Source organism: Dipodomys spectabilis, unplaced genomic scaffold, assembly GCF_019054845.1.
Source record: "Dipodomys spectabilis isolate Male_0828 unplaced genomic scaffold, ASM1905484v1 ptg000219l, whole genome shotgun sequence".
Classification (NCBI taxonomy): domain Eukaryota; kingdom Metazoa; phylum Chordata; class Mammalia; order Rodentia; family Heteromyidae; genus Dipodomys; species Dipodomys spectabilis.
The window spans coordinates 1030786-1058496 of NW_024870896.1; the positions used below are offsets into that span (position 1 = coordinate 1030786).

The 27711-nt window shown below is 39.5% G+C and overlaps 1 protein-coding gene across 8 annotated transcripts in view; it reads left to right on the forward strand.

Moving 5' to 3' along the window:
* Positions 1-27711, forward strand: part of Myo9a (myosin IXA) — a 142427-nt gene that overhangs the window by 41687 nt on the left and 73029 nt on the right. For 7 of the 8 annotated variants that reach the window (XM_042697446.1, XM_042697447.1, XM_042697452.1 and 4 more), the window contains 11 exons: positions 1676-1802; positions 6604-6693; positions 8326-8442; positions 10761-10895; positions 11452-11573; positions 14202-14343; positions 16105-16300; positions 18573-18692; positions 21900-21975; positions 24492-24635; positions 26723-26762. In XM_042697446.1, the coding sequence (XP_042553380.1) occupies positions 1676-1802; positions 6604-6693; positions 8326-8442; positions 10761-10895; positions 11452-11573; positions 14202-14343; positions 16105-16300; positions 18573-18692; positions 21900-21975; positions 24492-24635; positions 26723-26762 (1309 nt within the window). The remainder of the gene's footprint in view (positions 1-1675; positions 1803-6603; positions 6694-8325; positions 8443-10760; positions 10896-11451; positions 11574-14201; positions 14344-16104; positions 16301-18572; positions 18693-21899; positions 21976-24491; positions 24636-26722; positions 26763-27711) is intronic. The other variant, XM_042697451.1, reaches the window with a different exon arrangement.

The following is a 27711-nucleotide window of genomic DNA, read 5'->3' on the forward strand; positions in this document are numbered from 1 at the left end:
ATTCTACCACTTGGAGCCATAATGCCACTTCCGGTTTTTGAGGGGTTAATTGGAGATAAGAGTCTCATGAGGAGTTTTCTGCCCTGGCTGGGGGACATGATCCTCAGATTTCAGCCTGAGTAGCTAGTATTACAGGTGGGAGCCCTGGGAGCCACCGACCTCTGGCTTGAGTTTTTTGGTCATCAGTTCTTGAAAGTCTGATGAAAGCTGGAAATCTTTTTGTATATCCACAAATATTTACATCTATGACTTGGAATTCATGGTGTCCCCGAAGCCTAACCATGGACATTCCTTTAAACACTGTGACTTTACACCACTAATTTTATAGGTCTTCATTTTTTTGTATCACTGATCTCTTAAATTGTATCAAGGCCTAGGCACATATTCCCTTTGAATATTTAACATATGTGTGTACTGTTGTGTTAAAAAAAATTCTTTACTGTAGCTGGGCTCTGGTGGCTCATACCTGTCATGCTAACCACAGAGGAGGCTGAAATCTGAGGATCTGGGTTCAAAGCCAGCCTAGGCAGAAAAGTCTTAACAGTCTTCCTCTTTAGTTAACCAGGCTGAGCTAGGGGTGTGGCTCAAGAGGTAAGAAGCTCAAGGCCTCTAGTTCAAACGTCAGTACTGGCACAAATAAAGTATTTGTGAAAATAAAAGCAAAATTCAAATGTAAAAAGTTCATGATAAAAGTAGTAAATTAGGGCTGGGAAGGTGGCTCAGTGGTAGAGCACTTGCCTTGTGTGCTTGAAGCCCTGGGTTCAATTCCTCAGCACCATATAAGCAAAAAGAAAAAAGCCGGAAATGGTGCTGTGGCTCAAGTGGTAGAGTGCTAGCCTTGAGCTGAAGAGCTGAGGGACAGCGCCCAGGCCCAGAGTACAGGCCCCACAACCGACCCAAAAATAAAAAATATTAAAAAAAAAAAAGTAAATTATATTTAAAGTAAACCACACTAAGATTAAAGATACAATCTTGAATCTCAGAGAAATGAATTCTTTCTTTCTTTTTTTCTTTTTCTTTCTCTCTCTCTCTCCCTCCCTCCCTCCCTCCCTCCCTCCCTCCCTCCCTCCCTCCCTCTTCTTGTTATTGTTGTTGTTGCTTGTGGGGCTTGAATCTGGCCTGAGTGCTGTCCCTGAGCGCTTCAGCTCAAGCTGAGCACTGTATCACTTGAGCCCACAGTGTCACTGCCAGTTTTCTGGTGGTTAATTGGCGATAAGAGTCTTAAGGGCTTTCCTGACCAGGCTTTCTAAGTAGCTAGGATTATAGGCCTGAACCACTGGTGCCCAGCTGAGAAAAAAATTATTCTTTTTTTTTTTTTTTTTTGTTGATCGTGGGGCTTGAACTCTTGGTTTGGGCGCTGTTCCTGTGTTCTTCAGCTCAAGGCTAGCTCTCTACCACTTGAACCACAGCGTCACTTCTGGTTTTCTGGTGGTTAATTGGAGATAAAAGTCTTCACGGATTTTGCTGCCCAGCTTGGCTTTGAACTGCAATCCTCAGATCTCAGCCTCTGGTGTAGCTAGGATTATAGGTGTGAGCCACCAGCTCCTGGCAAGAAAATAATTCTTTAGAAATTATTTTTCTTTTTGAGGGAGAATAGAGTCTTGCTAGCTAGGTTTTTGCTAGCTAGAATTTTGGAATGAAGTGCATGGTGTCACTTGTGCTTTTGTTTCCACAGGATTTTCTCTCTCCTCTCAGCAATACTACATCTGGGTGATATCTGCTATAAGAAGAGGACGTACCGTGATGACTCCATCGATATCTGCAACCCTCAAGTGTTGCCTATTGTCTCGGAATTATTAGAAGTGAGTGATTACATTTTGTTGTAATTTTAAATACTGGTTAACTTCTTTTTTTTGGGGGGGGAGGTCCTGGTGTGGGGCCTGAATTCTGGGCCTGGGCGCTGTCCCTCAACTCTTCAGCTCAAGGCTAGCCCTCTACCACTTGAGCCATTGCACCACTTCTGGCTCTTTTCTTTTTGCTTATGTGGTGCTGGGGAATCGAACCCAGGGCCTCAGGCATGCAAGGCAAGTGCTCTACCACTGAGCCACCTTCAGCCCAAATTCTTATTTTTTTATTTTGTTAAATATTTTAGTTGGTTAATAACTTTTTTTTTTTTTTTGGGTCCGGTCATGGGGCCTGAACTCTGGGCCTGGGCGCTGTCCCTCAGCTCTTCATCTCAAGGCTAGCGCTCTACCACTTGAGCCACAGCGCCACTTCCAGCTTTTTTCTTTTTGCTTATATGGTGCTGAGGAATCCAACCCAGGGCCTCATGCATGCAAGGCAAGAGCTCCACTGAGCCACCTTCCCAGCCCCGGTTAATAACTTTTTAAAATAATGATTTTATTAACTTTTTGGGGAAGTTCTGGGGTTTGAATTCAGGGCCCTCCTGTTCACTAAGCAGGTGAGTTTCTACAGAGCCATACCTCCAGCACCTCTCCTTCCTGCTCTTGCTTCTTGCCTTGTCCAGGTTATAGACCTGGGCTTCCCACTGTAGCTGTTTATATATCTCTTGTCTATTTTGGGCTTCCTGTTATAGTTGGTTCATGTTATTTAGTTCATGTTATTGTGCTCAGCTCCTGGTTGAGAAGTAAGGATGTTCTTTCCAAATAACTAGGATTACAGATGTAGCTACATGTTCCTGGCTGTATACCTCCCTCCTCTCCCTTCCTCCTCCCCTGAATGTGTGCTTGCTAAGCAGTTGCTTTATCACATATCCAACCTTTTTTTGGATTGGCTGTTTTTACAGGGGGGGGTCTTACTTTATGCCCCAGTTGTCTTGGACTATGACCTCCAACTTGTGTTTCTCCACATTGCTAAGATTGACAGGCACAGAGCCTCTGTTCCATTGTTTTTTTTTTCTGCAATTGGAACAAAAAGTTAACACTTGCACCTCTATTCTTGCAATCACCACCAACTAGGTCTACTTCCTGTAGGAAGTAGGCTCAGTTGGCTCATCTGCTTCAAGACCTGCTGGACCTACTCCTTCCATGTGGAACTCTACACTGTCAAGTTCTCCATAAAGTTGTTTCTCTCCAACTTTAATGTGGTCACCAACTCTTTCATGTTATCAAGTTGTCTTCCTAACTTTTCCTGCTCCTCTATTGCTTGTTGTAACTCGTGAATTTTGATCATTATGTTAGCCTTCTGTGTCAGGAGCAATTCCAGCCTCTCCTGCAGCTTGGTTTTCTCTTCCTTCAGGTCATCATAGCTAATGGTCTTTTCCTGGAGCTGCAGCTTCATGTTATTAAGGTTGTTCTTGATGGCTTCCTTCTGTGTGGTGAAGGCTGCAAGATAATGTCATTTCTATCTCTGTGATGCTCTGCTGTGAATCTAGCATGTGGCTGGCAAGACCTTCCTGCTCCAGTTCTTGTTTATTGGCCACCTGCTGCATGTGGGTCAGGGCAGATTGTAAATTAAATTTTTCTGAAACCAACATCTGTTTCAATAGCTTGTGGAGCTCCAGCTCTGTTTTCAGTGCTTTCTGCACAGAAGTCATCTTCTCATTCTCTTTCCTCTGTTGATCCTGAAGGTCTTTCTTTTCTTGATTCAGTTCAGTCTCACTTCAGAGCTGCTGGTTTTGTACTCTGCTGGAATCCAGAGCAAGCATCAGGTGTTGGTAGTGCCTTTCCAGATCGTCAGTGTTACTGCACCATGTGACACTCCTGACCATGGCATCTCTGACTGTACCCAAAGGCAGGGGAGGCTCAGGGTCAGCGTGGTCTTTGTCTGCATCCTCATTTGAATTACAGTCCCCAGTGGTATTGTCTTCAGGTTACCTCCCTTTTTAGTTTGTTTCTTTTTCTTGGATTCTGCAGATATGGCAAGACAATTCCTGTGCTAGTATTCTTGCAGCAGTTTCTTTCCTGTGTGGTTCCCCGCCCCCCCCCCCCCCCCCCCATGGTTGGTCCTGGGGCTTGAACTCTGGGCTTGGGCGCTGTCCCTGTGCTCTTCAGCTCAAGGGAAGTGCTCTACCACTTGAGCCACAGCACCACTTCCGGTTTTCTAGTGGTTTATTGGAGATAAGAGTCTCACGGACTTTCCTGCTTGGGCTGGCTTTGAACCATGATCCTCAGATCTCAGCCTCCTGAGTAGCTAGGATTACAGGTGTGAGCCACCCGAGTCCGGCGGAAATGGCTTTCTTAGTGAGAGTACAATGCTTATGGATAGTTCTTGTTTTGCTTTTAGTCCTATAAATTCCATTCATTTTCAAGATTACTTATATCTTCACTTTTTCCTCCCATCTCCTTTATTGAGATTATTGGTTATATTTGTTATGTATTCACCATCATCATCTCATATAGAATACTACTGTATTCTACCCCTCTCTCTCAACACTGACAACCAGTGATCCTTTTAGTAGCTGTATAGTTTGTCCTTTCTGGAATGTAAAATAATTAGAATCATATAATCTTTTACATTTTCAGATTGACTTACGTTACTTGGGAACATGCATTTAAAATGGATTAATGTCATTTTTGTTTTTTGTCGGTTGTGGGGCCTGAACTCTGGGCCTGGGCACTGTCCCTCAGCTCTTCAGCTCAAGGCTAGTGCTCTACCTCTTGAGCCACAGCACCACTTCCAGCCTTTTCTGTTTATGTGGTGCTAAGGAATCGAACCCAGGGCCTCATGCATGCAAGGCAAGCACTCTACCACCGAGCCAACCTCCCAGCCCCAGGATTCATGTCATTTTGTGGCTTAATACAGAGCATTTGTTTTTATTATCTTTGGGTAATAGTTTCCTCATATGGTTATACTGTAGTTTGTTTAGTAGTTATTTACCTGTTGAAGAACGTCTTGCTTGTTTCCAGTTTTTGGCAACCATGAATAAGTTGCTGTGATACTTAAAAATTAAACATCACTCATCTTTCATTCCTTGGTTCATGAACCACTTCATGGAGTTTAACCTTAGTAAATGTCTAAACTGACTCCCTGTGCATTGAAATATTTACTTCTACTTGGTGTGTAAGGTTAGATTTTTGTAGCATGAAGTTAATTGTTTACTAATTGGGTCCATTATAAGGTTGTGGTGTTATTTAGGAGCAGTGAATGCTTCTTTCTTATTTATTTAACTATACAGTGTTTATTTTTTTTTCTACATGTGACTGGACTTTGCTTATTAACTTTAATGGAATGACATCCTGGCTGGCACAAGGGGCATGAGAAAAGGGAGTATTTTGAGTTTGAAGTAAACTCGCTCAATGGAATGAATTTCTTCTAGGAGATGAACTGTGGTTGTCTGTAGGTTGTGGTTTTTGAAGGTCGTGAAGGTCAGAGCATAGATGGTATTTGAATTCAGGCATTTCAGGTGATATTTTTGCCAAGCATTTGGTATTGTGATAATGCAGGACATTATGACTGGTGGTCCTTTTTTAAATCCATACATCCAGTAAAGTACCCAAGGCTTTTGGTACTTGACAGTATAACACAGTGTGTGTGATTATGGTTAATCCACACAAATAGGTAGAAACAAGACTGAAATGACAATGTCATGACCCTGATAGTGTTTGCTTTTGCAGAGGGAATGAGAACCAAGCAAGTGGTGTCCTTATTTTAAAACTTAGTATCCATTAAAAGAAAAAAAAAAAAACAAGCATCCATTAAAAAAAAAATGCTGGGAAAAAAAAAAATGCTGGGTGCCAGTGCCTCTCACCTGTAATCCTAGCTACTTAGGAGGCTGCGATCTAAGGATTGCAATTTGAAGCCAGCCTGGGCAGAAAAGTCCCACTTGAGCCACAGCACCACTTCTGGAGAGAAGAGTCTCATGTACTTTCCTGCTCAGGCTGTCTTTGAACCTTGATCCTAAGATATCAGCCTCCTGAGTAGCTAGGATTACAGGCCTGAGCCTCTGGCACCTAGCTCCCTTCAGTTAACCAATAAAAAGCTGGAAATTGTTGATGTGACTCAAGTGGTAGAGTGCTGGCCTTGAGCACAAAGAGGCTTAGGGACAGCACTCATATCCTGAGTTCAGGCCCTGCAACCAACCAAAACAAAACAACAACAAAAAACACCAAAAAAACTGAAACATGGTAATAAATACATTTAGGACTACTCCTTTAATTCAAGATATTCTTTCATATTTTAGTCCTTATCTCTAGCTTATGTGATTATGATGATTGTCTGAATTTTGTATGTGTGTGTGTTTTCTATATTCTTGAAGATGAAACAGTTTCTCCATTAAGATCAGGAGGAAATTTTTTTTCCCCATAATGCTAGGATTAGATCCAGGGCCCAGTATATATGCTAGGCAAGCACTTAGCTATTTAGCTAAACCTTAATCTTGGAAGCAAACTATAATTTAGAAATAGCTGTGTATCTATCTTACTGACTTCATTTTCTTTTTTGGGAAATTATCTGTGAGTGGACTACTGAGCTTCCTTTTTTTTTGGCAGGGTGAGGGTCGTGGGGCCTGAACTCTGGGTGCTGTCCCTCAGCTCTTCAGCTCAAGGCTAGCACTCTACCACTTGAGCCACAGTGCCACTTCCAGCTTTTTCTGCTTATGTGGTGCTATTCTTATTTAAGGCTTTTCCTTTATTTAACTTTTCCATAAGATAATTCAACTTTTTGTCATAAACCTTACACAGAATTTTCCTTTTTGTTTTATAGGTGAAAGAAGAGATGTTATTTGAAGCATTAGTTACAAGGAAGACTGTAACAGTGGGAGAAAAGCTCGTTTTACCATACAAACTGGCAGAGGTATGGCTTTCTTTGAAATCAAAGTTCTGGACATTATTAGAAGTTTGTATTTGAAGCTGGGTGTTTGCATTTGTCTGCCCAGGCAGCTTTGAACCATGATTGTCATTCTTAGTCTCTGAGCAACTAAGATTACAGGCGTAAGCAACTGTGCCTGGCTTCAAGAATTTTAATCTTGCCCTCATTCTGAAAATTTTATACTATTTTGTGTAGGTAGATGACAGGTAGAATTGAACTCTGTTGATTATTCCTTCTTGAGGTGGTTTCTTCAGTTATTACTCATTATACTTGGTTTACATTCTTTTTTGGCTACATCTTTGCCATTCTTTTTTCTTGCTTTTTCTTTCTTTCCTGACCTAAAAGGAAGAATATCCTAGGACACAGTCTTTTTTCTTTTCTTTATTCTTTAGATTACCTAACCTATTCCTGTGACTAAATACCATCTGTATTCTCAATCTGCCAGGTGTATAGGTACCCTTATCACTGTAAGGATAGGAAAACTACTGAAAAGTCACTACTCAACAGTGCAATATCATGAAAGTATTAAGAATCCAAATTATTCTGGGCACCAGTGGCTCATACCTATGATCCTAGCTACTCAGGAGACTATGATTTGAACATCATGGTTCAAAGCCAACCTGGGCAGGATAGTCAATGAAACTCTTACCTCTACTTAACCACCAGAAAACTGGAAGTGGCACTGTGGCTCAAATTGGTAGAGCACTATTCTTGAGTAAAAGAGCTTAAGGACACTGCCCAGACTCTGAGTTCAAGCCCCATTATTCTTCCCCGCCCACACACACAAAAGAAAAGAATCCAAGTTTGGACAATTATCAAAATAGAAACAAAAGAGGAGACTCAGGAGAGTGGAGATTGTTACTGAACTCTAGAGAATGATTTTTGGGCTGGCATAGAGCTAGCTAAAACCCCTGTCTTGCTGACAAGGGTTTTCCTGTCTGCACCTCCATTCCCACATTCCTTCTTAAGTTTTCTTCTCTCACACAAAGCATGCCATGCTTCATTAAGAGAAGAAGGTCTAATCTTTCTTTAAGAATGATGACTGATTAAGTCAGGCACACCTAGGATTTCTTCCTAGGTTACTGCTCTACTATTGAGCCACAGCTTCCATTTTTGGCTTTTTGGTGGTTAATTCCTGCCCAAGCTGGCTTTGAACTTCAATCTTCAGAATTCAGCCTCCTGAGTAGCTAGGATTATAGATATTAGCCACTAGTGCCTGACTTGAAATACTTTTTAAGTGGTGAATTTTCTTTAATTATGAGACTTTGTTTTTTAGAGCAACTTTAAGACTTACTAAGAAATCTTGAGAAAAAACATTTTTAAATTTTTTAATGAAGGAATTGTCTTCTCCCTGGGGTGGAGTGTTTTGAACTGAATGACCTACATTTTGTTTGTGTCATAGCAATTTCAGCATGTATTCTCTTAAAGTTGGACTCAAATGAGTGCATAGAGAACAATTCACTTGTAGAATATATATGAAGTATACATTGAGCCAAAATTAGTTTCTAATTCAGGATAGTGATTTTTTTTGAATTATAGTAAAGACATTTTATTGTCGTATCTTAGATTATTACTAATACTATTTTGTACTCATGAAATTCTTTTCTTCTTTTGTAGGCCGTAACAGTGAGGAACTCCATGGCTAAGTCCCTGTATAGTGCTCTGTTTGACTGGATAGTATTTCGAATTAATCATGCACTTCTCAATAGTAAAGATTTGGAGCACAATACCAAGGTAAAGACATTTTAGGTTACAATATGTTTTTCCTTGAAAACTGACCAATAAGCTTGGTTACTATGTGAAATTTTCAAGCACAGGATTATATACAGTAGTACTACTCTTACCTTCATTGTATATTCCCCCGTGTAGATGAGCTGTTCTGTGTATCACTGCAAACCTTTTTGTATGTATTTGCATGCCAAAGACATTAATATACAGAGTTGCCTTTGAAAGTATAAATGTCATTGCAGTTGTTTTTATGTAAAATCTCTTGAGATCCTTTGTGTCATCATGAATCTGGACCTCATTACCTTAAATAAATTTGTAATACACCGTATGATGTGTACTATAAATTTCCTAATTAAAACACTTGTTTCATTATAACCATAACTGTAATATAAACACACACACACACACACACACACACACACATATATATTTACATATATATATGTTTAATCTCATTTCACTTTTTGAGACAGGATCTCAGTGTGTAGTATATTCTGGTCTGGAACTTCAGAACCTCCTGCCTTACCCTCCTGAATGCTTGGGATTATAGGCATGTACTACCATGCCTAATTGCAGCTGTCCTTTTACTTTGTGCAGTTTCTCTAGGAGAAATTTCTCATTGCAAAATTGCTAGGTATAAGGCTATGTTTTAAATGTACCATAGTTAAAAAACTACACTGCTAACAGTGTAGTTGCTACATCCATATTGGGTAGTATCACTATTTATACTCCTGATAGGATAAAGAAGTCTATACTAGGAACATTTTGTGTGATGAAGTCTATTAAGTAAATCTATGTCCTTAAGAAGGAAAATAAAAATAATACACTTGAAAAAAAGTCAATTTGATAAGTTAAATTACAATTTAACTTTATAGGTAAGAGCTTAAATGTAAAAAATATAAAAGTAATTTTACATTTTTAAGATTATAAGACAGTGGACAGTTCCAAACAGTTCAAATAAGGGAGAGAGAGACTTTTTTCTTAGTTTGTGTTTTTTAATGTTACTAGGGTTTGCACTCAGGGCCTCATGTTTGGTAGGCATGTTGGAACCATAGCTTTATCCCTCTTAGTACAGACTTAAAATCTTTTATATTCATTATGGCAGTTGTCTCAGTACATCTCTTTGCACCAAAATAAAATCCTTTTTATTCAGTCAAAATTGTTATACCAACTGTATTTCAAGAAAGAGAAGGAGATGGGTATGGCACTTGTCTAGATTACCTAATGAGTTAAAAGGACAAAAAGAACAAAAAAAGAATGCAGTGGAGTGGTGTTTGTATGCAAATAGTAGAGCAGAATCTATCTTTAAAAATTTTTTATTGTTACAAAGTTTATGTACTGAGTGGTTAAGTTAGATAAGTCAGGTAAAGAGTACGTTTTTCAGATAATGTCACCTTTTTGCTTGCTGTCTCCTAAAGAATCTATGAAGAAGTTCCAAAGATAATTTCTAGGAGGAAACAATTATTGATTTTTGATTTTTTGATTATTGATTTTTTACAATCCTTTGGAGCTACTCAGTACTTTAAACCTATTATTTTCTCTGCACGTGTATACATGTGTGTGCAGGCACGCTCATGCACCATATGCATGCACTGGTTTTGGGACTTGAACTTAGGGCCTTGAACTTGAGCTTTTTTGTTCAAGGTTGTCACTTTACCACTTGAGCCACAGCTCTGCATCTGGCATTTTGGTGGTCAATTGGAGATGAGAGTCTAATGGACTTTCTTGTCTAGGTTGGCTTCTAACAACAATCTTCAGATCTCAGCCTCCTAAGTAGCTAGGATTATAGGTATGAGCCACCAGACTGGCCTTGGTTTTTGTTTTTGGTTTGGTCATGGGGCTTGAGCTCTGGGCTTGGGCGCTGTCCCTGCGCTCTTCAGCTTAAGGCGAGTGCTCTACCGCTTGAGCCACAGTGCCACTTCTGGTTTTTTAGTGGTTTATTGGAGAAAAGAGTCTTACAGACTTTCTTGCTGGGGCTGGCTTTGAACCATGATCCTCAGATCTCAGCCTCCTGAGTAGCTAGGATTACAGGTGTGAGCCACCGGTGCCTGGCTTGACCTTGTTTGTTTTTGAGACAGGGTCTTGCCTTGTGGTTGAGATTGGCCTTGATCTTACAGTGGAGCCCAAACCAGACTCCAGATCCTAAATAATCTGCTTGATTTCCTAAGTAGTTCATCGATATTAACATGTTTTAAAATGATTAAAATAAGTCACATTTAAATTTATAGATATTACTAATATTCTCAAAATAGTTTGCTAAGTAAAGAGAACTGAAACTCATCCTTAAACCAATTTTCTTTCTCTTTCTTTTTATTTTTTTACAGACTTTGTCCATTGGTGTTCTTGATATTTTTGGGTTTGAAGATTATGAAAACAATAGCTTTGAACAGTTGTGTATTAATTTTGCTAATGAACGTTTACAACACTACTTCAATCAGCATATCTTTAAGTTGGAGCAAGTGAGTACCTAAGTATGTACATGCTTTTCCTCTCCTGGTCGCCTGTGAAAAAAGAAAAAAGAAAACCTGACATGGTATCAAGATTTGCACAGATGAAAATATCCTTCTGTTGTATGGATTGGTAATTAGCTACATTAGAAAGTTTAGAAAGCCAGGTACTGGTGGCTCACACCTGTAATCCTAGCTACTCAGGAAGCTGAGATCTGAGGATTACTGCTTGAAGCCAGCCCAGGCAGGAAAGCCTATAACACTCTTATCTCCAATAAACTACTCAACAAAAGTCAGAAATGGAGATGTGGTTCAAGTGGTAGAGTACTAGCATTGAGCAAAAAGCTCAGGGACAACATTGAGAGGCCTTATGTTCAAGCCCCAGGACCAACACACACATGTGCTCCTGCATGCACGTGCATGCACACACACACACACACACTCACACACACACACACACATACACAAGCTTAGACAGTTCTTGTTAAAATCTTCTCAATACTTGTTATCATGACTCTTACATTCTGCAAGATGAATAAATTGTTATTTTGTTATTTGGTTTTCCCAGGAGGAATATAGAACTGAAGGTATTAGCTGGCACAACATAGATTATATTGATAATACTTGTTGCATAAATCTTATTAGCAAAAAGCCAACAGGACTGCTCCATCTTTTGGATGAAGAGAGCAAGTGAGTATCAATCTTTTTTACTTTGTTATTATCTAGTGGACTTCTTTTATCTTCGTAAATTTAAATATCTCATCATATTTTCAAATAAAGAGCTACAAGCTTCTTTCTTTTTTTTTTTAAAGAGCTACACGTTTCGTTGTATGAATTTCTTTTTTTTTTCTTTTTCTTTTTTTTTTTGGTCAGTCGTGGGGCTTAAACTCGGGGCCTGGGCACTGTCCCTGCACTCTTCAGCTCAAGGTGAGCACTCTACCACTTTGAGCCACAGCGCCACTTCCGGTTTTCTGGTGGTTTATTGGAGATAAAGAGTCTCGTGGACTTTCCTGCCTGGGCTGGCTTTGAACCGCGATCCTCAGATCTCAGCCTCCTGAGTAGCTAGGATTACAGGTGTGAGCTACCAGCACCCAGCTATGAATTTCTTTAAAAAATGAATTTTTGTTTAATAGGCTGGACTTCATTATTGAACTGATTTTGCTGCTAAGTTTATTCATTTATTTATATTTATATATGTACATTTTAGTTCACTCCTGGGATTGAGTTTTATGTAGTTTTCATGTTTAGTAGAACACAATATCATGGTAAATTAAATCTACCATGTCTGTGCAGGTGGTAAGTTTTGGCAACGTTTGCTATTACTTCTCACCATTGTTCAGTATACCAAACCATTAGGATTCATAGGGGAATAGAATATTAGGAGGTGGGACTTGGTAGGAGGAAGAAAGTCGCCAAGAAAATACAAACATCCAGCATATAATGGTAGGCAGGCACAAAGCAAATATTGCCATTCAAAAGAGAAATGAAGCTAGGTGCCAGTGGCTCACATCTGTCATCTTAGCTACTCAAGAAGTTTAGATCTGGGACTGGGAAGGTGGCTCAGTGGTAGAGCACTTGCCTTGCATGAGGCCCTGGGTTCGATTCCTCAGCACCACATAAGCAGGGGGAAAAAAGCCGGAAGTGGCACTGTGGCTCAAGTGGTAGAGTGCTAGCCTTGAGCTGAAGATCTGAGGGACAGCACCCAGGCCCAGAGTTCAGGCCCCACGACTGGACCCCCCCCCCCCCAAAAAAAAAAAAAAAAATAAAGAAGTTTAGATCTGAGGATTTCAGTGTGAAGCCAGCCCAAGGAGGAAAGTCCAATGAACCACCACAAAGCCAGAAGTGGAGCTGTGGCTCAAGTGGTAGAGCACAAACCTTGAACAAAAGCTCAGTGACAGTGCTTAGGCCCCGAGTTTAAGACCTAGGATGGATGGAAACACACACATACACACCCCTCCAAAAAATGGAATGAGGTTCCAAAAAGGAATGAGAACAAAGCAAAACAGAAGCCTATCATGGCAAACATTAAATCATGTAATCCATGTCTGGCATCTGTGGCATATCAGCAGCTCCCTGTCAGGTATGGTCACATGGCCACTCTGGGCTGGCTGCCTGTGGCTTTCCTTGGTGGCCATTCCATATTTCTGGCATTTTCTATTTCCTTGAGGTCTCTCTTGCAGCTTTGACTTTACTGTCCCAGGCTCACACATTGTCCTGTCAGGAGGTAAGTATAGGGATTCCTTCCCTTCCACAGACAGCCTTTGATATCTCTGGAAGCCTCCACAGTCCCATAGCTCTTGAATTCTGCATATCTGCAGAATTGACATCCTGTGGATAATGATGATGTCTGTTGCTGGAACAGACTACTGCTGTGGCTGCTCAGACCTTGGTAGTTGCCTCTGAGTCTCTGGACAGATGGAGACATGGAGAAAAGAATCCTGGGGAGACAACGATGCCCCAGGATCTCCTCAAATGACTGCCTTATACTTTCATACTCTCGAGCCTCCTGTGGTAGTATCTGGTTAGTCAGCACAGCTCTTCCTACTTTGCATCTAACCATCTCTCATCTCTGAATTCTTCCCACAGACCACTTCCAAAGGCTTCTGAACCTACTTCTGGGTACCAGTTGTGTGTAAACTATCTTTTAGTCCGAATACCTGGGAAAACTAACCTAAGGAGCAAGGATTAGCCTTGGTGTGCAGCTTCCCCAGCCTTTAACACAGTGGCTTTCTGTGTCCTCTGTGAACCTTATTGTTCTCAACCAGTTTTTCCCTTAAATCACTGTAGTTATTATAAATCCACTTGGTGTTTTTTAAAAATAATAATGGATATAGACGTACATAGTTGTTGGTATAGATATAGAAAATTGCTATGTGTGAAGAAGAAAGCAAGCAAAAAATGACTTGCATTTTTAGGACCTGTTTAAAGAATAAGAGATGATTCCTTTTGGGGAATTTTTTGTCCCCAAAGAGCATATGACTTGGGTTTTGTTTTCCTCTGAGCTTTATAGTATTAAGAGTGTACCATAGCTGAAGCCAAATTCTTGATGACCTGAGTTGTCTTACCTCAGACCACTTCTTATTCCCACTGGGTGGGAGTGGGCAAATCCCATCTTCTGACACCTCTTCTGTGAAGAAGAGGCATTAGTCCTCATTATACTCAATGTTTAGCTAGGAGAATCTGATGATAGACTGCAGTGAAAACTTGGACACTACCAAGTGTGTTAGAAGACCATGAAATTGTAATGTACTTTTTACAATACTGTGCTAATTATGGTATCTTTCTTGTGTTTTTTCCTTTTTCCTTTAAAAATTTTAGTTTTCCACAGGCTACAAATCAAACATTGCTAGACAAATTTAAGCATCAACATGAAGAGAATTCTTATATTGAATTTCCAACTGTGATGGAGCCTGCTTTCATAATAAAACATTATGCTGGAAAAGTAAAATATGGGGTAAAGGTCAGTGAATTTCTCATCACATACGCTTTTAGGCAGAATGTGTCACTGTCCCTGATATGTTACCCTCTTGGTAGTTTTAGAGACATTTTATAAAGATACTAATAAAAATCAGACTGTACTTTTCAGTACAATACCATCTTAGGTAATGTTTCTCTCTGTTTCTTTCTGAAGATAGACCTATCATTCCATTCTTACAAACTTTTTCAGTCTGAAAGAATAGATAACATTTATTTTAAGTCATTTCCTTAATTTTTTTTTCCTTTCAGTACTAGGGCTTGAACTCAGGGCCTGGATGCTCTCCCTGAGCTTCTTTTTCTCAAAGGCTAGTGTTTTACCACTTGAGCCACAGCTCTTCTTCCAGCTCTTTTGGTAATTTATTGGAGATAAGTGTCTCATAGACTTTCTTGCCTGGACTGGCTTTGAATGATCCTCAGATTTCAACCTCCTAAGTAGCTAGGATTATAGATATAAGCCACTGGCATGTGGCTTTTTTTAAGGCCTGACTGAAAGGCTCATGCCTTCATGTTTTCCTATTGAACTAGATCTATACAAGTTTAGTTTTAATTAAAATTATTATGAGGAGCTGTGGAAAGTTTTTTGTTGTTGTTCTGGGCTTGAACTCTAGGTGTGGGGTGCTGTCTTTGAGCTTTTGTGCTGAAGGCTAGTGCTGTACCACTTGAGCCACATAGTTCCACTTCTGACGTTTTTGGTGGTTAATTGGAGATAAGAGTCTAATGAACTTTCCTGTGGGGGCTGGCTTTGAACTGCAATCCCTTCTGGTTTAATCTCTTACCCATTTTCTGGTTGTCTGTCCTGTTCATTTCTGGTTGGCTGCTCTCATTTCCTTTCCAATGGCTTTTTTAATTTTTTTTTTTTTTTTTATTGTGAAGATACCCTACAGAGAGGTTACAATTACATGGGCAAGATAATAAGTACAATTCTTATCAAGCATTGTTGCCTCCTTTTCGTTTCCCCTTCCCATCCTTCCCATTCCCCCCTCTCCCCCCCCCCCCCCCATTAGCTTTCTTTTTTATTGCTGGTTCTAGGGCTGAACTCTGGCCCTTTGTGCTATCCCTGAGATTCCCTTGCACAAAGCAAGTGCTCTACCACTTGGTCCACAGTGCCACTTCTGGCTTTTTTGAGTAGTTTATTGGAGATAAGAGTCTCACAGAGTTTTCTGCCCAGACTGGTTTTGAACCTTGATCTTCAGATCTCAGCCTCCTGAGTAGCTAAGATTATAGGCATGAGCCCCTGGTGCCCTGCCCTAGTGGCTTTCCTTTTACACTGAATAAAGGAAATTAAAATGTCTTGGCACAAGCTTATAGAGGCTAAGTATACTGTTTATTTGCCTTATTGTCTACTCCTCCTCCCTTTTACCTTTGTGCTCACTGTGTTCTGTTCACATGGCTTGCCTCACCTATCACCACATGGGTCAGGCAAGATGTTTCTTCCATTTGGGATGCTCTTCCTGGTCTGGTTCCTTTGGATTTCTGTCATTACTCTATTCAATAACCCTATCTGAAGGGGTTTTACAGAAAATGTTCTTGGTCATTGTTCAACAAGCTGTCATGAAATTGTACAATATTCACTCTTATTTTCATTTGTTTTGAATCCAGTAGATGGATTTAATCGATTTAGTTTGGCTGGCCCTTTATAGAAGATACTTAGTCTAGGCACTACCCAATAAAGAAGTACTCCATTCATCTTTATTTATCCACTGTTCAAACATGTCACCATAACACTAGCACTGTTCTCACATAGGATTTCCGGGAAAAAAATACAGATCATATGCGCCCAGACATTGTAGCTCTTCTGAGAAGTAGCAAGAATGCATTTATCTCTGGGATGATTGGAATTGATCCTGTAGCTGTTTTCCGTTGGGCAGTTCTTCGAGCTTTCTTCAGAGCCGTGGTTGCTTTCAGAGAAGCTGGGAAAAGACACATTCAAAGAAAAACTGGTAAGCAGTAGTTGCTCATATTCTGTCATGCTTCATTATTTTTTTAACCTCTCAACCACCAGGAATGTCATCACAATTTTTTTTTTCTTAATTTGTACAAGAACAGGGGCTTGATCACAGGGCCTGGCTTTTCTTTGCTTTCCCACTCAAGGCTATGCTCTGCCACTTGAACCATACCTCCACTTGTGGCTTTTTGATAGTTCAGTGGAGACGAATCTTATGTACTTTCCTACCTGATTGGCTTCTAACCATGATCCTCAGATCTCAGCATCCTGAGTAGCTAGGATTACAGGTGTGAGCCACTAGTATCCAGCAATAATTTTTATTTTGTTCTATCTTCTTAACATTTTCTGACACTGGATCTCATGAGTTGAGTGTACTCCATATTATTAAAAGTGTATGTGGAGGCTGGGAAGGTGGCTCAGTGGCAGAGTGCTTGCCTTGCATGCATGGGGCTCTGGGTTCGATTCCTCAGCACCACATAAACAAAAAGAAAAAAGCCAGAAGTGGTGCTGTGGCTCAAATGGTAGAGTACTAGCCTTGAGCTGAATTGCTGAAAGACAGCGCCCAGGCCCAGAGTTCAGGCCCCACGATCTACCAGAAAAAAAAAAAAAAAGTGTATGTGTTTTATATGTGCAGGTATGTGTTGGTATATTTTCATTATCAAATATTGATCAGACTAATGGATGTAAAACACTTAAGCATAGGATAGGATTACTGGTAATAATGCAAACTGAGTTTTGTTACTGAAGAGTGTTTTGATTATGAAATAATGGCAAACTTGGTTAAATACATTGCTTTTTGAACTGTTGAACATTTGCAACTATTGGTTCTTACACTGGATACATGACATAGGGTTAACTTTTTAATGTCAGATAAAATATTTCCAATCCATTTTTTAAAAGCCTGTTATTTCTATACATTTAGTATTATTTATTGGTTATAAGATTTCCTTTGCTAGATGGAGGAGCCTATTCTGTAGATTTAATTTATTACTTGAATTATAGAATTATAGTGAGATTAAAATATACCCTGTAAACCTCTTTGGTTTCACCTGTAAAGTGATTGTTTTGAGGACTATTTGTAGATTTTTACACTGAATCTCATTTCTAATTTTTTTTTTTTAGTAAAGTACACTAATGGAATTAGAGTTCTTCCTTTATGTTTTGCTTAATTTGTCCCTATTATTAAATTATGTGCCTTTTTTTTTTTTTTGGTTGGTCGTGGGATTTGAACTCTGGGCTTGGGCGCTATCCCTCAGCTCTTCAGCTCAAGGCGAGTGAGTGCTCTACCGCTTGAGCCACAGTGGCACTTCTGGTTTATTGAAGATAAGAGTCTTACTGAAAAAAAAAAAAAAGAGTCTTATAGACTTTCCTGCCCAGGCTGGCTTTGAACCATGATCCTCAGATCTTGGCCTTCTGAGTAGCTAGAGCTAGGTTTACAGGTGTGAGCCACTAGCGCCTGGCTGCTTTGTTTTTTTAAAGACAAAACTATTCTAATTTGAACACTACTTCCTAATTCTATATGTGATCTCTGAGCAAATAATACTCAAAGAATCACTCCACCCAAGTCTGGAAACCCTGTGTCTGTTTTGCTAAATGTATACAACATGAACCCTCTTCTTTCCCCTGTTGCTGAAGTGATTCTAATCTGGGGCTTTGGTCTACTTGAGTGTGCTCTCTTCCCTTTTCCACTGGTGGCTGATTTCTGTCTCATTTTTGTAAGAAGTGGTTTGAGGAGGAGAGGCTTCCATTATATTTTCAGATTTCTTTGGTTTCTTTGCTCTTTGGTGCTTTTCTTCACACTTTGATCAACACACTTTGTTGGAATTTCCTACAAGTGTGGTTAATTGCAGGTTTTGTGAAAGAGCTGTTAAAATTTTTGGTAAATTATTTTGGGTATATTTCTCTTCAGGGTTTCATCAATGTTGCCAACTATATGCTAACAAAATTTCAGACCCAGTACCAGTGACTCATTTTTTTATAAATAGCTAAATTATGCAAATTATTTTTCAAATGTCCCTAATGTTTTAATTTTAGAAGTTTTAAAGAATGACTTAACATTTTGGTAGTAATAAAGACATTGAATTATCTGAAAAAGACTTTTAATATCCTCAGGTTAATTGGATAAATCAATCACGTTTAGTATCTATCCATTGAGACTTATTAATAAACTTTTAAGATAGTTGGCAGCATTGTCTTTATTCTTATTTTGGTTTGGGCTTACATAATGTCTTTTTCTTTTCTCCGTTTTCCCCCTTTTGCTTCCTAAGGACATGATGATACAGCGCCATGTGCAGTTTTGAAAAGTATGGATAGTTTTAGCTTCCTCCAACACCCAGTCCACCAGAGAAGCTTAGAGATTCTGCAGAGGTGCAAGGAAGAGAAGTACAGTAAGGCTACAAATTCTAATCACTCTGTGTTGTCGCATATCCATATGGAAATGGGAACCAAGGGCATTCTATGGCTTGGTAGACTACATATGCAGCATGGCCTCCATGGTTCTTCAGACCATCTTAGATATTTCCCTTGAGATTTTTTTTTTTTTTTTTTTTTTTTTTTTTTGGGGTCCGGTCGTGGGGCCTGAACTCTGGGCCTGAGCTCTGTCCCTCAGCTCTTCAGCTCAAGGCTAGCGCTCTACCACTTGAGCCACAGCCCCACTTCCGGCTTTTCTTTTCTGCTTATGTGGTGCTGAGGAATCGAACCCAGGGCCTCAGGCATGCAAGGCAAGCGCTCTACCACTGAGCCACCTTCCCAGCCCCTCCCTTGAGATTTTTAGTGCTTTCTTTTGAGCTGCTGGTATGCCTGTTTGAGTTGGGTGGCTGTCCTGTTTGCCTGTGATAACTCAGTAGTTAATTGTACTTGTTTAAAATCATTTGGTGACTTTTAAGTATCTGAGTCATAGATAAAAATAATGATAATTTCCTGCTTTTTTTAAGAAGCCATTGTAATGTAATTGAAGTAAAATAAACTTATGCAAAGAGCACAATTTGGTGAGTTTTAAAACATAGAGGCACTTAGGAAATGGTTGAATGATTATATCTAACACTTCCAAAGTTTTCTCTTATCCAGCTGGTTGCTGGGATTTTAACTTTGGAATGCTGATGGTGTTTTTCACTGGTAAATCCATTTACACCAATTGTAGTTCTCCAGTCTGAAGTGGAGCAAAGCAGTCACATCTATTTTTTGGCTTAAGGAAAAATAACAGAACCATGATGCACATTTTTTTTGTTTACTTTTCACAAAATTGGTGTAAAAGATGCATTTGGTTTCCATTCCATCCCTTACTCTTTAGACTAGATTCTTTCTGCATGAAAACTGGTTCTTTTGCGTGTTAACAGATTACAATGATCAAGCTACTTCTGTTGTGAGAAGAAATGAATCCTTCAGAGTACTCAGAGCCAAATTTAGTAATCTGGGTCTACCGACAGAGCTACACAGTCTGTTAAGAGCTTTTGTAAAACTGTCACAGATTTAGGTTACTAATTTCCCAGTTATCTGGTTGCATGAAATTTTAGTATCCAGTATCAGTGAAAGAAGAATATAGAAGTTGTAAAAGAAAATGTTGTAAGTTTTTTAACATTTCCCTTACTTACTGGTCTTAATATTTAAAAAATGTGTAATATATTTTAAGAAATGATATTTTAGAAAGAACTAAGGTAAGTATTTCAATGAAAAAAAAAGACATCTTTGATGGCTCATAACTAATAAGGAGGCAAAGATCAGGAGAATTATAGATCAAGTACAGCCAAACAATGAAGTTAGTAGACCCTGTGTCAAGTCAACAAGCTGTATATAGTAGAGTGGTCTCTACTATTCAGGAGACCATATGGAGGATTGTGGTCTAGAGGCTGGCCCAGGGCAGAAATGCTAGACCCTTCTTGATAAGTGACTAAAAGCCAAAAAAAGGATTGATAACAAAACTCAAATAGTAGAGCTTTTGTCTTGGAAGCCTGAAGGTCTCAGTTCAAACCTTACTACCACCAAGAAAAAAAGAGAGAGATTTTGATGTTATTTTTGGTTGTTGCTATTGTTTCTTCATTCTGATTGTCCATAGTTTTTTATGTTTTTTAGTTTTTGGTGTTAAGCCTGGGGCTTGAATTCAGTGCCTGGACACTCTCCCTGAGTTTTTCTGCTTAAAGCTTAGCACTCTACTACTTAAGTCACACTCCACTTCTGGCCTTTTTGCTAGTTAATTGGAGATAAGAGCCATGGACTTTCCTGCCTGAGTCTGGCTTTGAACTTCGATCCTCAGATTTCAGCCTCCTGAGTAGCTATAATTATAGGTGTGAGCCATTAGTCCCTTGCTTTATCCATCATTTTAAATACAGGAGATAGTATTGAAAAAGCCTGTAAGTCATTTAGGGGGAGCTCAAGTTGTTCATTTGCCTTGTCTTCCATGACTCAGCCTGACAATCCTAGACCCAGCAGTATTTTAGGTTACTATGGATAACTCAAAGACAGGAAAGCACCAGTTGGCATAGAGTGCATCACAAGGTTGTACATTTAGATATTCATTCACAAATTCCTACATTTTTGGACATTGGAGCATTCTATTAGCTTTTGTACTTCTTCTATTTACCAATAGTTAAAATTTTATAATATATGGAAGAAAGCGAAGGAAGGGGTGATATTGTCCAAAAAAGAAATGTACTAGTTATATAACTTATAAAATGTTAACCCCCTCTGTGCAACACCTTAATAATGGCAGTAAAAGTATATTAAAAAGTCAGGTGCTGGTGGCTCATGCCTGTAGTTTTAGCTGTCCAAGAGTCTGAGAGGATTGCAGTTCAGTGCCAGCCTGGGCAGGAAAGTCCATGAGACTCTTATTTTCAATTAACCACCAGAAAACTAGCAGTGGCATTATGGCTCAAAGTGGTAGAGTGCTATCCTTGAGTGGAAAAGCTCAGGGACAGCGCCCAGGTCCTGAGTTTAAGCCCCACAACTGACACACAGAAAAAGTAATAATAAAATCATATTTGAAAACTTCAGAGGTTGGAGTCATAACTTAATTGGTAGACTGCTAACCAGTGAGCAAACGTGGTGAGTACTGAGTTCAAGTCCTGGTCTCAGACCTAAAAAAATAGAAAAAAATTTAGTAATATATAATATTATAAAATCAAACTTGGAAGTTTTTTTCCATAAAGTCATTGAATGGACCTAATTTGATTCATGGTTAACCCAATCACGTTTCTAAGTGATAGATTATGGGATTTTGTTCATGTTATTATCTTTATGTTTTTGACATTTAGTAAATATGTAGGCCTTAAGATGCATTGATTTTGGGGGCTGGAAATGTGGCTCAGTGGTAGAGTGCTTGCCTAGCATGCATGAAGCCCTGGGTTTGATTCCTCAGAACCACATAAACAGAAAAGGCCGAAAGTGGCGCTGTGGCTCAAGTGGTAGAGTGCTAGCCTTGAGCACAGAGAGGCTCAGGACAGTGCCCAGGCCATGAGTTTAAGGTCCAGGATGAGCAAAAACAAAAAAAAACTAAACCATTGATTTTTTTAAAAAAAATTGTCTTTAGAAAAACTGTTTGATGATTAGTGTTTCTTGGCATTGATTTGGAAATTTTTGCCTTCCCTCTCCCTTTTCTCTAGGTATAACTCGGAAAAGTCCTAGAACACCTCTTTCTGATCTCCAGGGCATGAACACTCTAAATGAAAAAAACCAGCAGTAAGTTTGGTTTATGTTTTCAAGGAACTGTAGAAGAAGTCCATATTGTTCATGTAACTTGAAAAATGTCAAGCCATAAGTAATTTTCTTGTGAGTTATGTAATAACAAGTTAATAGAATAGGTTAATAAATAGGTCAAGTCTAGTTAAGAAAACTTGTATGGTAAAATGGTTCTGCAGTTAAAAAACAAAAAAACCAAACACATTTCCCCAGAATAACTTAAAATAAGATGATAAATTTTGACTTCTGAGATTCCTCTTACATTTTTGAAACATTTAAGGGTTATTCTGTTTTTTGTAGATAAATCTTACTGGTTAGCAATTGAGTTTTCCTTGCTCATTTTTAGTCTAGCCTGGTAGACTTAGTTAATATTTCTCAAACTCATCAACAGTGTTTCCATCTCCAAGACTTTGTACTTGCAGTTCCACATAACTGCTTCATGTCTTGATTTCCTTTTTCTTCTTTTCAGTTTATTTTACTTTTTGGTTTTTGAGACAAGGTCTTGTTTATAATCTTGAACTTCCTGTATCCCACCCTGACCTTGAACTCATGATCTTCTGTGTCATCTTCCTGAGTTCTGAGTTTACAAGCATGCACTGCCATGTCCACATCATTTCTGTTTAAATGGAACTATATCAATGAGGCCTTCCCTGACTGCCCTATTAGCCTATCATATTTTATCCTGTTGTTCTAAATTTTCGTCTTTGCATCTGTTATTTGACATATGCTTATTATTGTCTCTTCCTTCCTGAGTATAATCCACCTAATGGTGAGGATTTTAGTGTAGTTTTGTTCTTTCCTATGCACAAAGATGGGAAAATAACTGACCATGTTGTTGGTGCTAAATTATTTTTTTTATTTTTTTATTTATTTTTTATTGGTTGTGGGGCTTGAACTCAGGGCCTGAGTGCTGTCCCCGAGCTCTTCAGCTTGGGCGGGTACTCTACCACCTTGAGCCATAGCATCACTACCGGTGCTAAATTATTGTTTAAAAATTTTTAATTGTTTTTATAAAGGTAATGTACTGAGGGGTTACAGTTATATAAGTCAATAAAGAGGTCATTTCTTTTTTTAACAATGTCACCATTTCCCTCGTTCTCTCCCAGTTTTTCTCCCACCCCCACCCACAAGTTGCATAGTTCGTTTCAGGGCAGTGTACAGTGCCTACCATTGCTGCATTTGGTCACCCTAAATCATTCTTTTAGAGCCAAGAATGAATGTGTCAGATTCTCCACAAAAATTTGTTCTACCTTTTTGTGGAGCATATAATCCAGCTTGTTAGTACCCTAAGAGGTAGTTGTGTGAGGACTGAGTTCTGCTGTTTTCAGTGTCCTCCTGACCTGTGTGTGGTATTACTGCCTTCATTGGTGCCAGTGGGGTGGGAGGAGGGAAGGAGGTAGGTTGTTGAGCTCAGAGCCTCCTATTCATCCAGCTCCTAAGAAGCAGTGTGCTTTCTGTAGTAATTATGCTACTGGCTTTTGTAAAGATAAAAAAGTATTTGATATCTATTATCTTTTTTTTTTTGGTCTGTCATGGGGCTTGACTCTTGTCCTGGGTACTGTCCCTGAGCTCTTCAGTTCAGGGCCAGTGCTCTACCACTTGAGCCACACGCCATTTCTGTTGGTTAATTGGAGATAAGAGTCTCATGAACTTTCCTGTCCAGTCTGGCTTTGAACCATGATCCTCAGATCTCAACCTTCTGAGTAGCTAGGATTACAGGCGTGAGCCACTGATGAGCCACTGGTGCGGCCTGGCTTGATATCTACTATCTCTACTTGGAATGACCTCATTAACTCTTTACTCACTGATAATTTGATGTGTTTTGTTATTTCTTAGTCTTTAGTGCCTAAAACAGTACTCAACTAATAATTCCATCCTAGTAATATTGGTGGGGGTGTCTTTAGTGAGTGTAATGTAAATCAGAGGTTTCAGGAGGAAATTAGATATCCTATGGATTGGTAGAACCTTAAGATTGTACAGTGTTGTATAGAAGCATTTGGAAATAATAACAGCCATTGTATTATAGTACTTTCTGTTATGTATTGACTAACAAATGATAATAGTATATTTAATAATGTCACCTATATGATGTATTTATCTCATGCATATTTGTGTAGGAATCTGTACCCATGCACAGAAATGTTTTGTTCTGAATGAGAAGACAAGATCATTTTGTGCTGCCCAGCATTTTTCCTGTGTCTATTACTTAATGTTTTATTTTTAATTATTTAAACAACATTTTTCTTTTTTTGTACCAGTCCTGCGGTTTGAACTAAGGGCCTGGGTGCTGTTTCTGAGCCTTTTCACTGAAGGCTGGCACTCTACCATTCGAATCATACCTTTACTTTTGTTTTTTTGGTGGTTAATTGGAGATAAAAATTTCATGGATTTTCTTGCGAGGCTGGCTTCGATCTGTGATCCTCAGATCGTCAGCCTCATGACGATCCAGGCTTGAGCTACCCTGAACACAGCTGCTAGGGATATCTTTTAGCTAAAACATGTTGTTATTTTTATAGTGATACATTTGATATTGCCTGGAATGTCAGAACGGGGATTCGCCAGAGCAGGCTACCAAGTAGTACCTCCTTGCTTGATAAAGATGGAATATTTGCAAATTCTTCAAGCAGCAAACTTCTGGAAAGAGCCCATGGAATTCTCACGTCAGTACTAATCAGTAATGTGGATTTCTTTTTTATGAATACTTTAAAGTTTCTGGCTGAAAAAAAATGAAAAGATTATCTTATTTTTATGGATATAATTTTGATTGAAGCAAGAATAAAAAACATTTAGTCAGTATTTAGAATTGTGAATCTAATATAATATTTTGTTTTTGTTTTTGTATCATGTGGGTTTGAACTTGGTGTCTTATACTTGCTCAGCTGGTTGCTTTGCGCTTATAACTACCACTCCAGCCCTGCTTTCTGCTGGTTATTTTGGAGATGAAATCTAGCAAACTTTTCTACCCAGGCTGGCTTGAACTGTGATCATCTAGATCTTAGTTCCTATGACTGAGTTGGACCATAGTACTTTCCCTGGTGGTAATTACAGCTGCTGCTCAGGTGTCTTTCCTTTTCGGCCTGCAAGGTCTTTCCAACTCTAGCAGCCTGCTGGGCTCCTGTATCCTCTGGCTTCCTAGTCATAGCCTAGCTTCCCACAGTTTAAACTTTTGTTGTTCCCTGCTGGCTTGTCTGCTCTCCCTTTCCATTACTGATCTTATGTATACACAAGTTCTGTAGCCCAGTGTACTGTGAGGCTGTGTGATCTCTTGTCCCTGTGTTCTCAGAGGAACTCTCTGAAGGTGTCAACCCTTGCTCCTGGACCAGAGGACCCAAAGTATACTAGTTCTTGCAGTCTAGCCTTTTACAGTAGATCAGTCTTGGCCTCCCAAGTTCTTGGACTGGGAAGCAAGGTTCAAAGGTTGTCTGTTTTTCCTCCCAAAGCCGATTTAGCAGTTCCTTGGCTAGACATCTTTATTTTACCTGGTGATTTTTTGTTTGTTTGTTTTGATTTTGGTTGGTGGTGGGGCTTGAACTCTGGGCCTGGGGGCTGTCCCTCAGCTCTTCAGCTCAAGGCTAGTGCTCTACTTTTTTTTTTTTTTTTGGTCGGTCATGGGGCTTGAACTCTGGGCCTGAACGTTGTCCCTCAGCTCTACAGTTCAAGGCTAGCATTCTACCACTTGAGCTACAGCGCCACTCCCAGTTTTCTGGTGGTTTATTGGAGATAAGAGTTTCACAGACTTTCCTGCCTGGGCTGGCTTTGAACCTTGATCCTCAGATCTCAGCCTCCTGAGTAGCTAGGATTACAGGCGTGAGCCACCAGTGCCCGGCTAGTGCTCTACTTCTTGAGCCGTAGCACCATTTCTGGTTTTCTGATGGTTTTTTGGAGATTAGAGTCTCATGGACTTTCCTGCCCAGGCTGGCTTTGAACCTTGATCCTCAGATCTCAGCCTCCTTAGTAGCTAGCATTACAGGCATGAGCCACCGATGCCCGGCCTACCTGGTGTTTCTGTTGTCCTGATTCCCTGTCCCCAGCTTGGGGAGCCAGACACCAGTTTCAAACTCAATTGTTGCTATTTCTTCCTCCCTAATTGTTTCTCTGTGATTTCCTGGGTTTACTCCTTTTGGTTTCTCTTTGCCTTCCTTCTTTCCTTACTCCAAATCTGCTTGCTGCTTTTGTCACTGGATCCCTTTCCCGCAGAGTGAAAATGGTAACTGCTTTCAGAACACTTTCAAAGATTTACTTTGAGGCATTCCATTTGAAAAGTCTCAAAATAAGCAGAAATAATTATCTTTTATTAGAGTAGGAATGAAGAGAGCCCTACATACAACCAGGAAAATGAAACTAGCTTGGAATGTAAATATTATATGACTTATTACAGGTATCTTTTTCTTCCTTTTCTGTGCTTACCTTTTCTTCCTAAAGTTACCTGCTTGATTGAATTACATAATACTATCTTACAGGAAATCTATGATTCTATAAATTAGTATTGAATCTGATTGAGTAGAGACCTTGACATTTTTATAGTTTGCTTGTTTTTTTTCATGGAACTGCATGCTGTGGTGGTACGCTGTTACTTAACCATGTCCCAAGTCCTGCTTTTTGCTAGTTATATTGGAGATTTAGTCTAGCAAGTTTTTCTGCCCCTGCTACCCTTGAACAGAGATCCTCTAGAATTTAGTCTCTTGAATAGCTTGGTACTGGTACTTAGCTAATTAATTTTTTTCTGATGAAAAATTTTTCTTTATAGGAGAAACAAAAACTTCAAATCCAAGCCTGCTCTTCCAAAAGTGAGTATTATGGTAAAACTTTTTCTTTTAATGCCTTGATTATAATTCACAAACAAGAAATACCCTATTTCTGGGGCTGGGAAGGTGGCTCAGTGGTAGAGCGCTTGCCTTGCATGCCTGAGGTCCTGAGTTCGATTCCTCACCACCACATAAGCAAATAGAAAAAAGCCAGAAGTTTCGGTGCTGTGGCTCAAGTGGTAGAGTGCTAGCCTTGAGCTCCTGAGGAGCTGAGGGACAGTGCCCAAGCCCAGAGTTCAGGCCGCACGACCGGACCCAAAAAAAAAAAAAAAAGAAATACCCTATTTCTATCCAAAGTAAGTACTGTATCTCCTTAGTTGAGTCTGTTTCATAAATAATAGCTAATGTAATGACCGTCAAGCCTAACGAACACTTCAAGTAAGTAGTTATTGGTGACAATGTCATGTTTTAATTGTTTTTAAAAGCTGAATATGAATTTTTGATTAGTAATTGCCACTTTACACGAATTCTTTCCATTTTCCTTGAGCCAGGTTAAGATAATAATCTGAATATCAAATTCTCACCATCTTCTCCAGGAGTTAGTCATGAATTTCTATAAAGAGTTACGTGGCCTTTGAAGTCCTGTACTTTCTGTTGTAACTGCTTAACTCTGCTATTGTAGAGCAAATGCTCTGTGGATGATAAATTACTGCATGAGTGTTGTGCATTCTCATAAAACTTCATGAACTCTTAACATTTGACTTTCCTACTTCTTTTCACATACCCTGAAGTCTTATTCATTTGGTTTTTCACCCAGGTTCACTAGTTAAAAACAGAGTAGTATTTGGCACATGGTGAATTTCCTTACTGTAATCTATACTACGTGTGTGTGTGTGTGTGTGTGTGTGTGTGTGTGTGTGTGTGTGTGTGTGTGTGTGTTGCTGCTGCGATCATGCTAGGCCAGCACTCTGCCATTGAAGTACACCCCCAG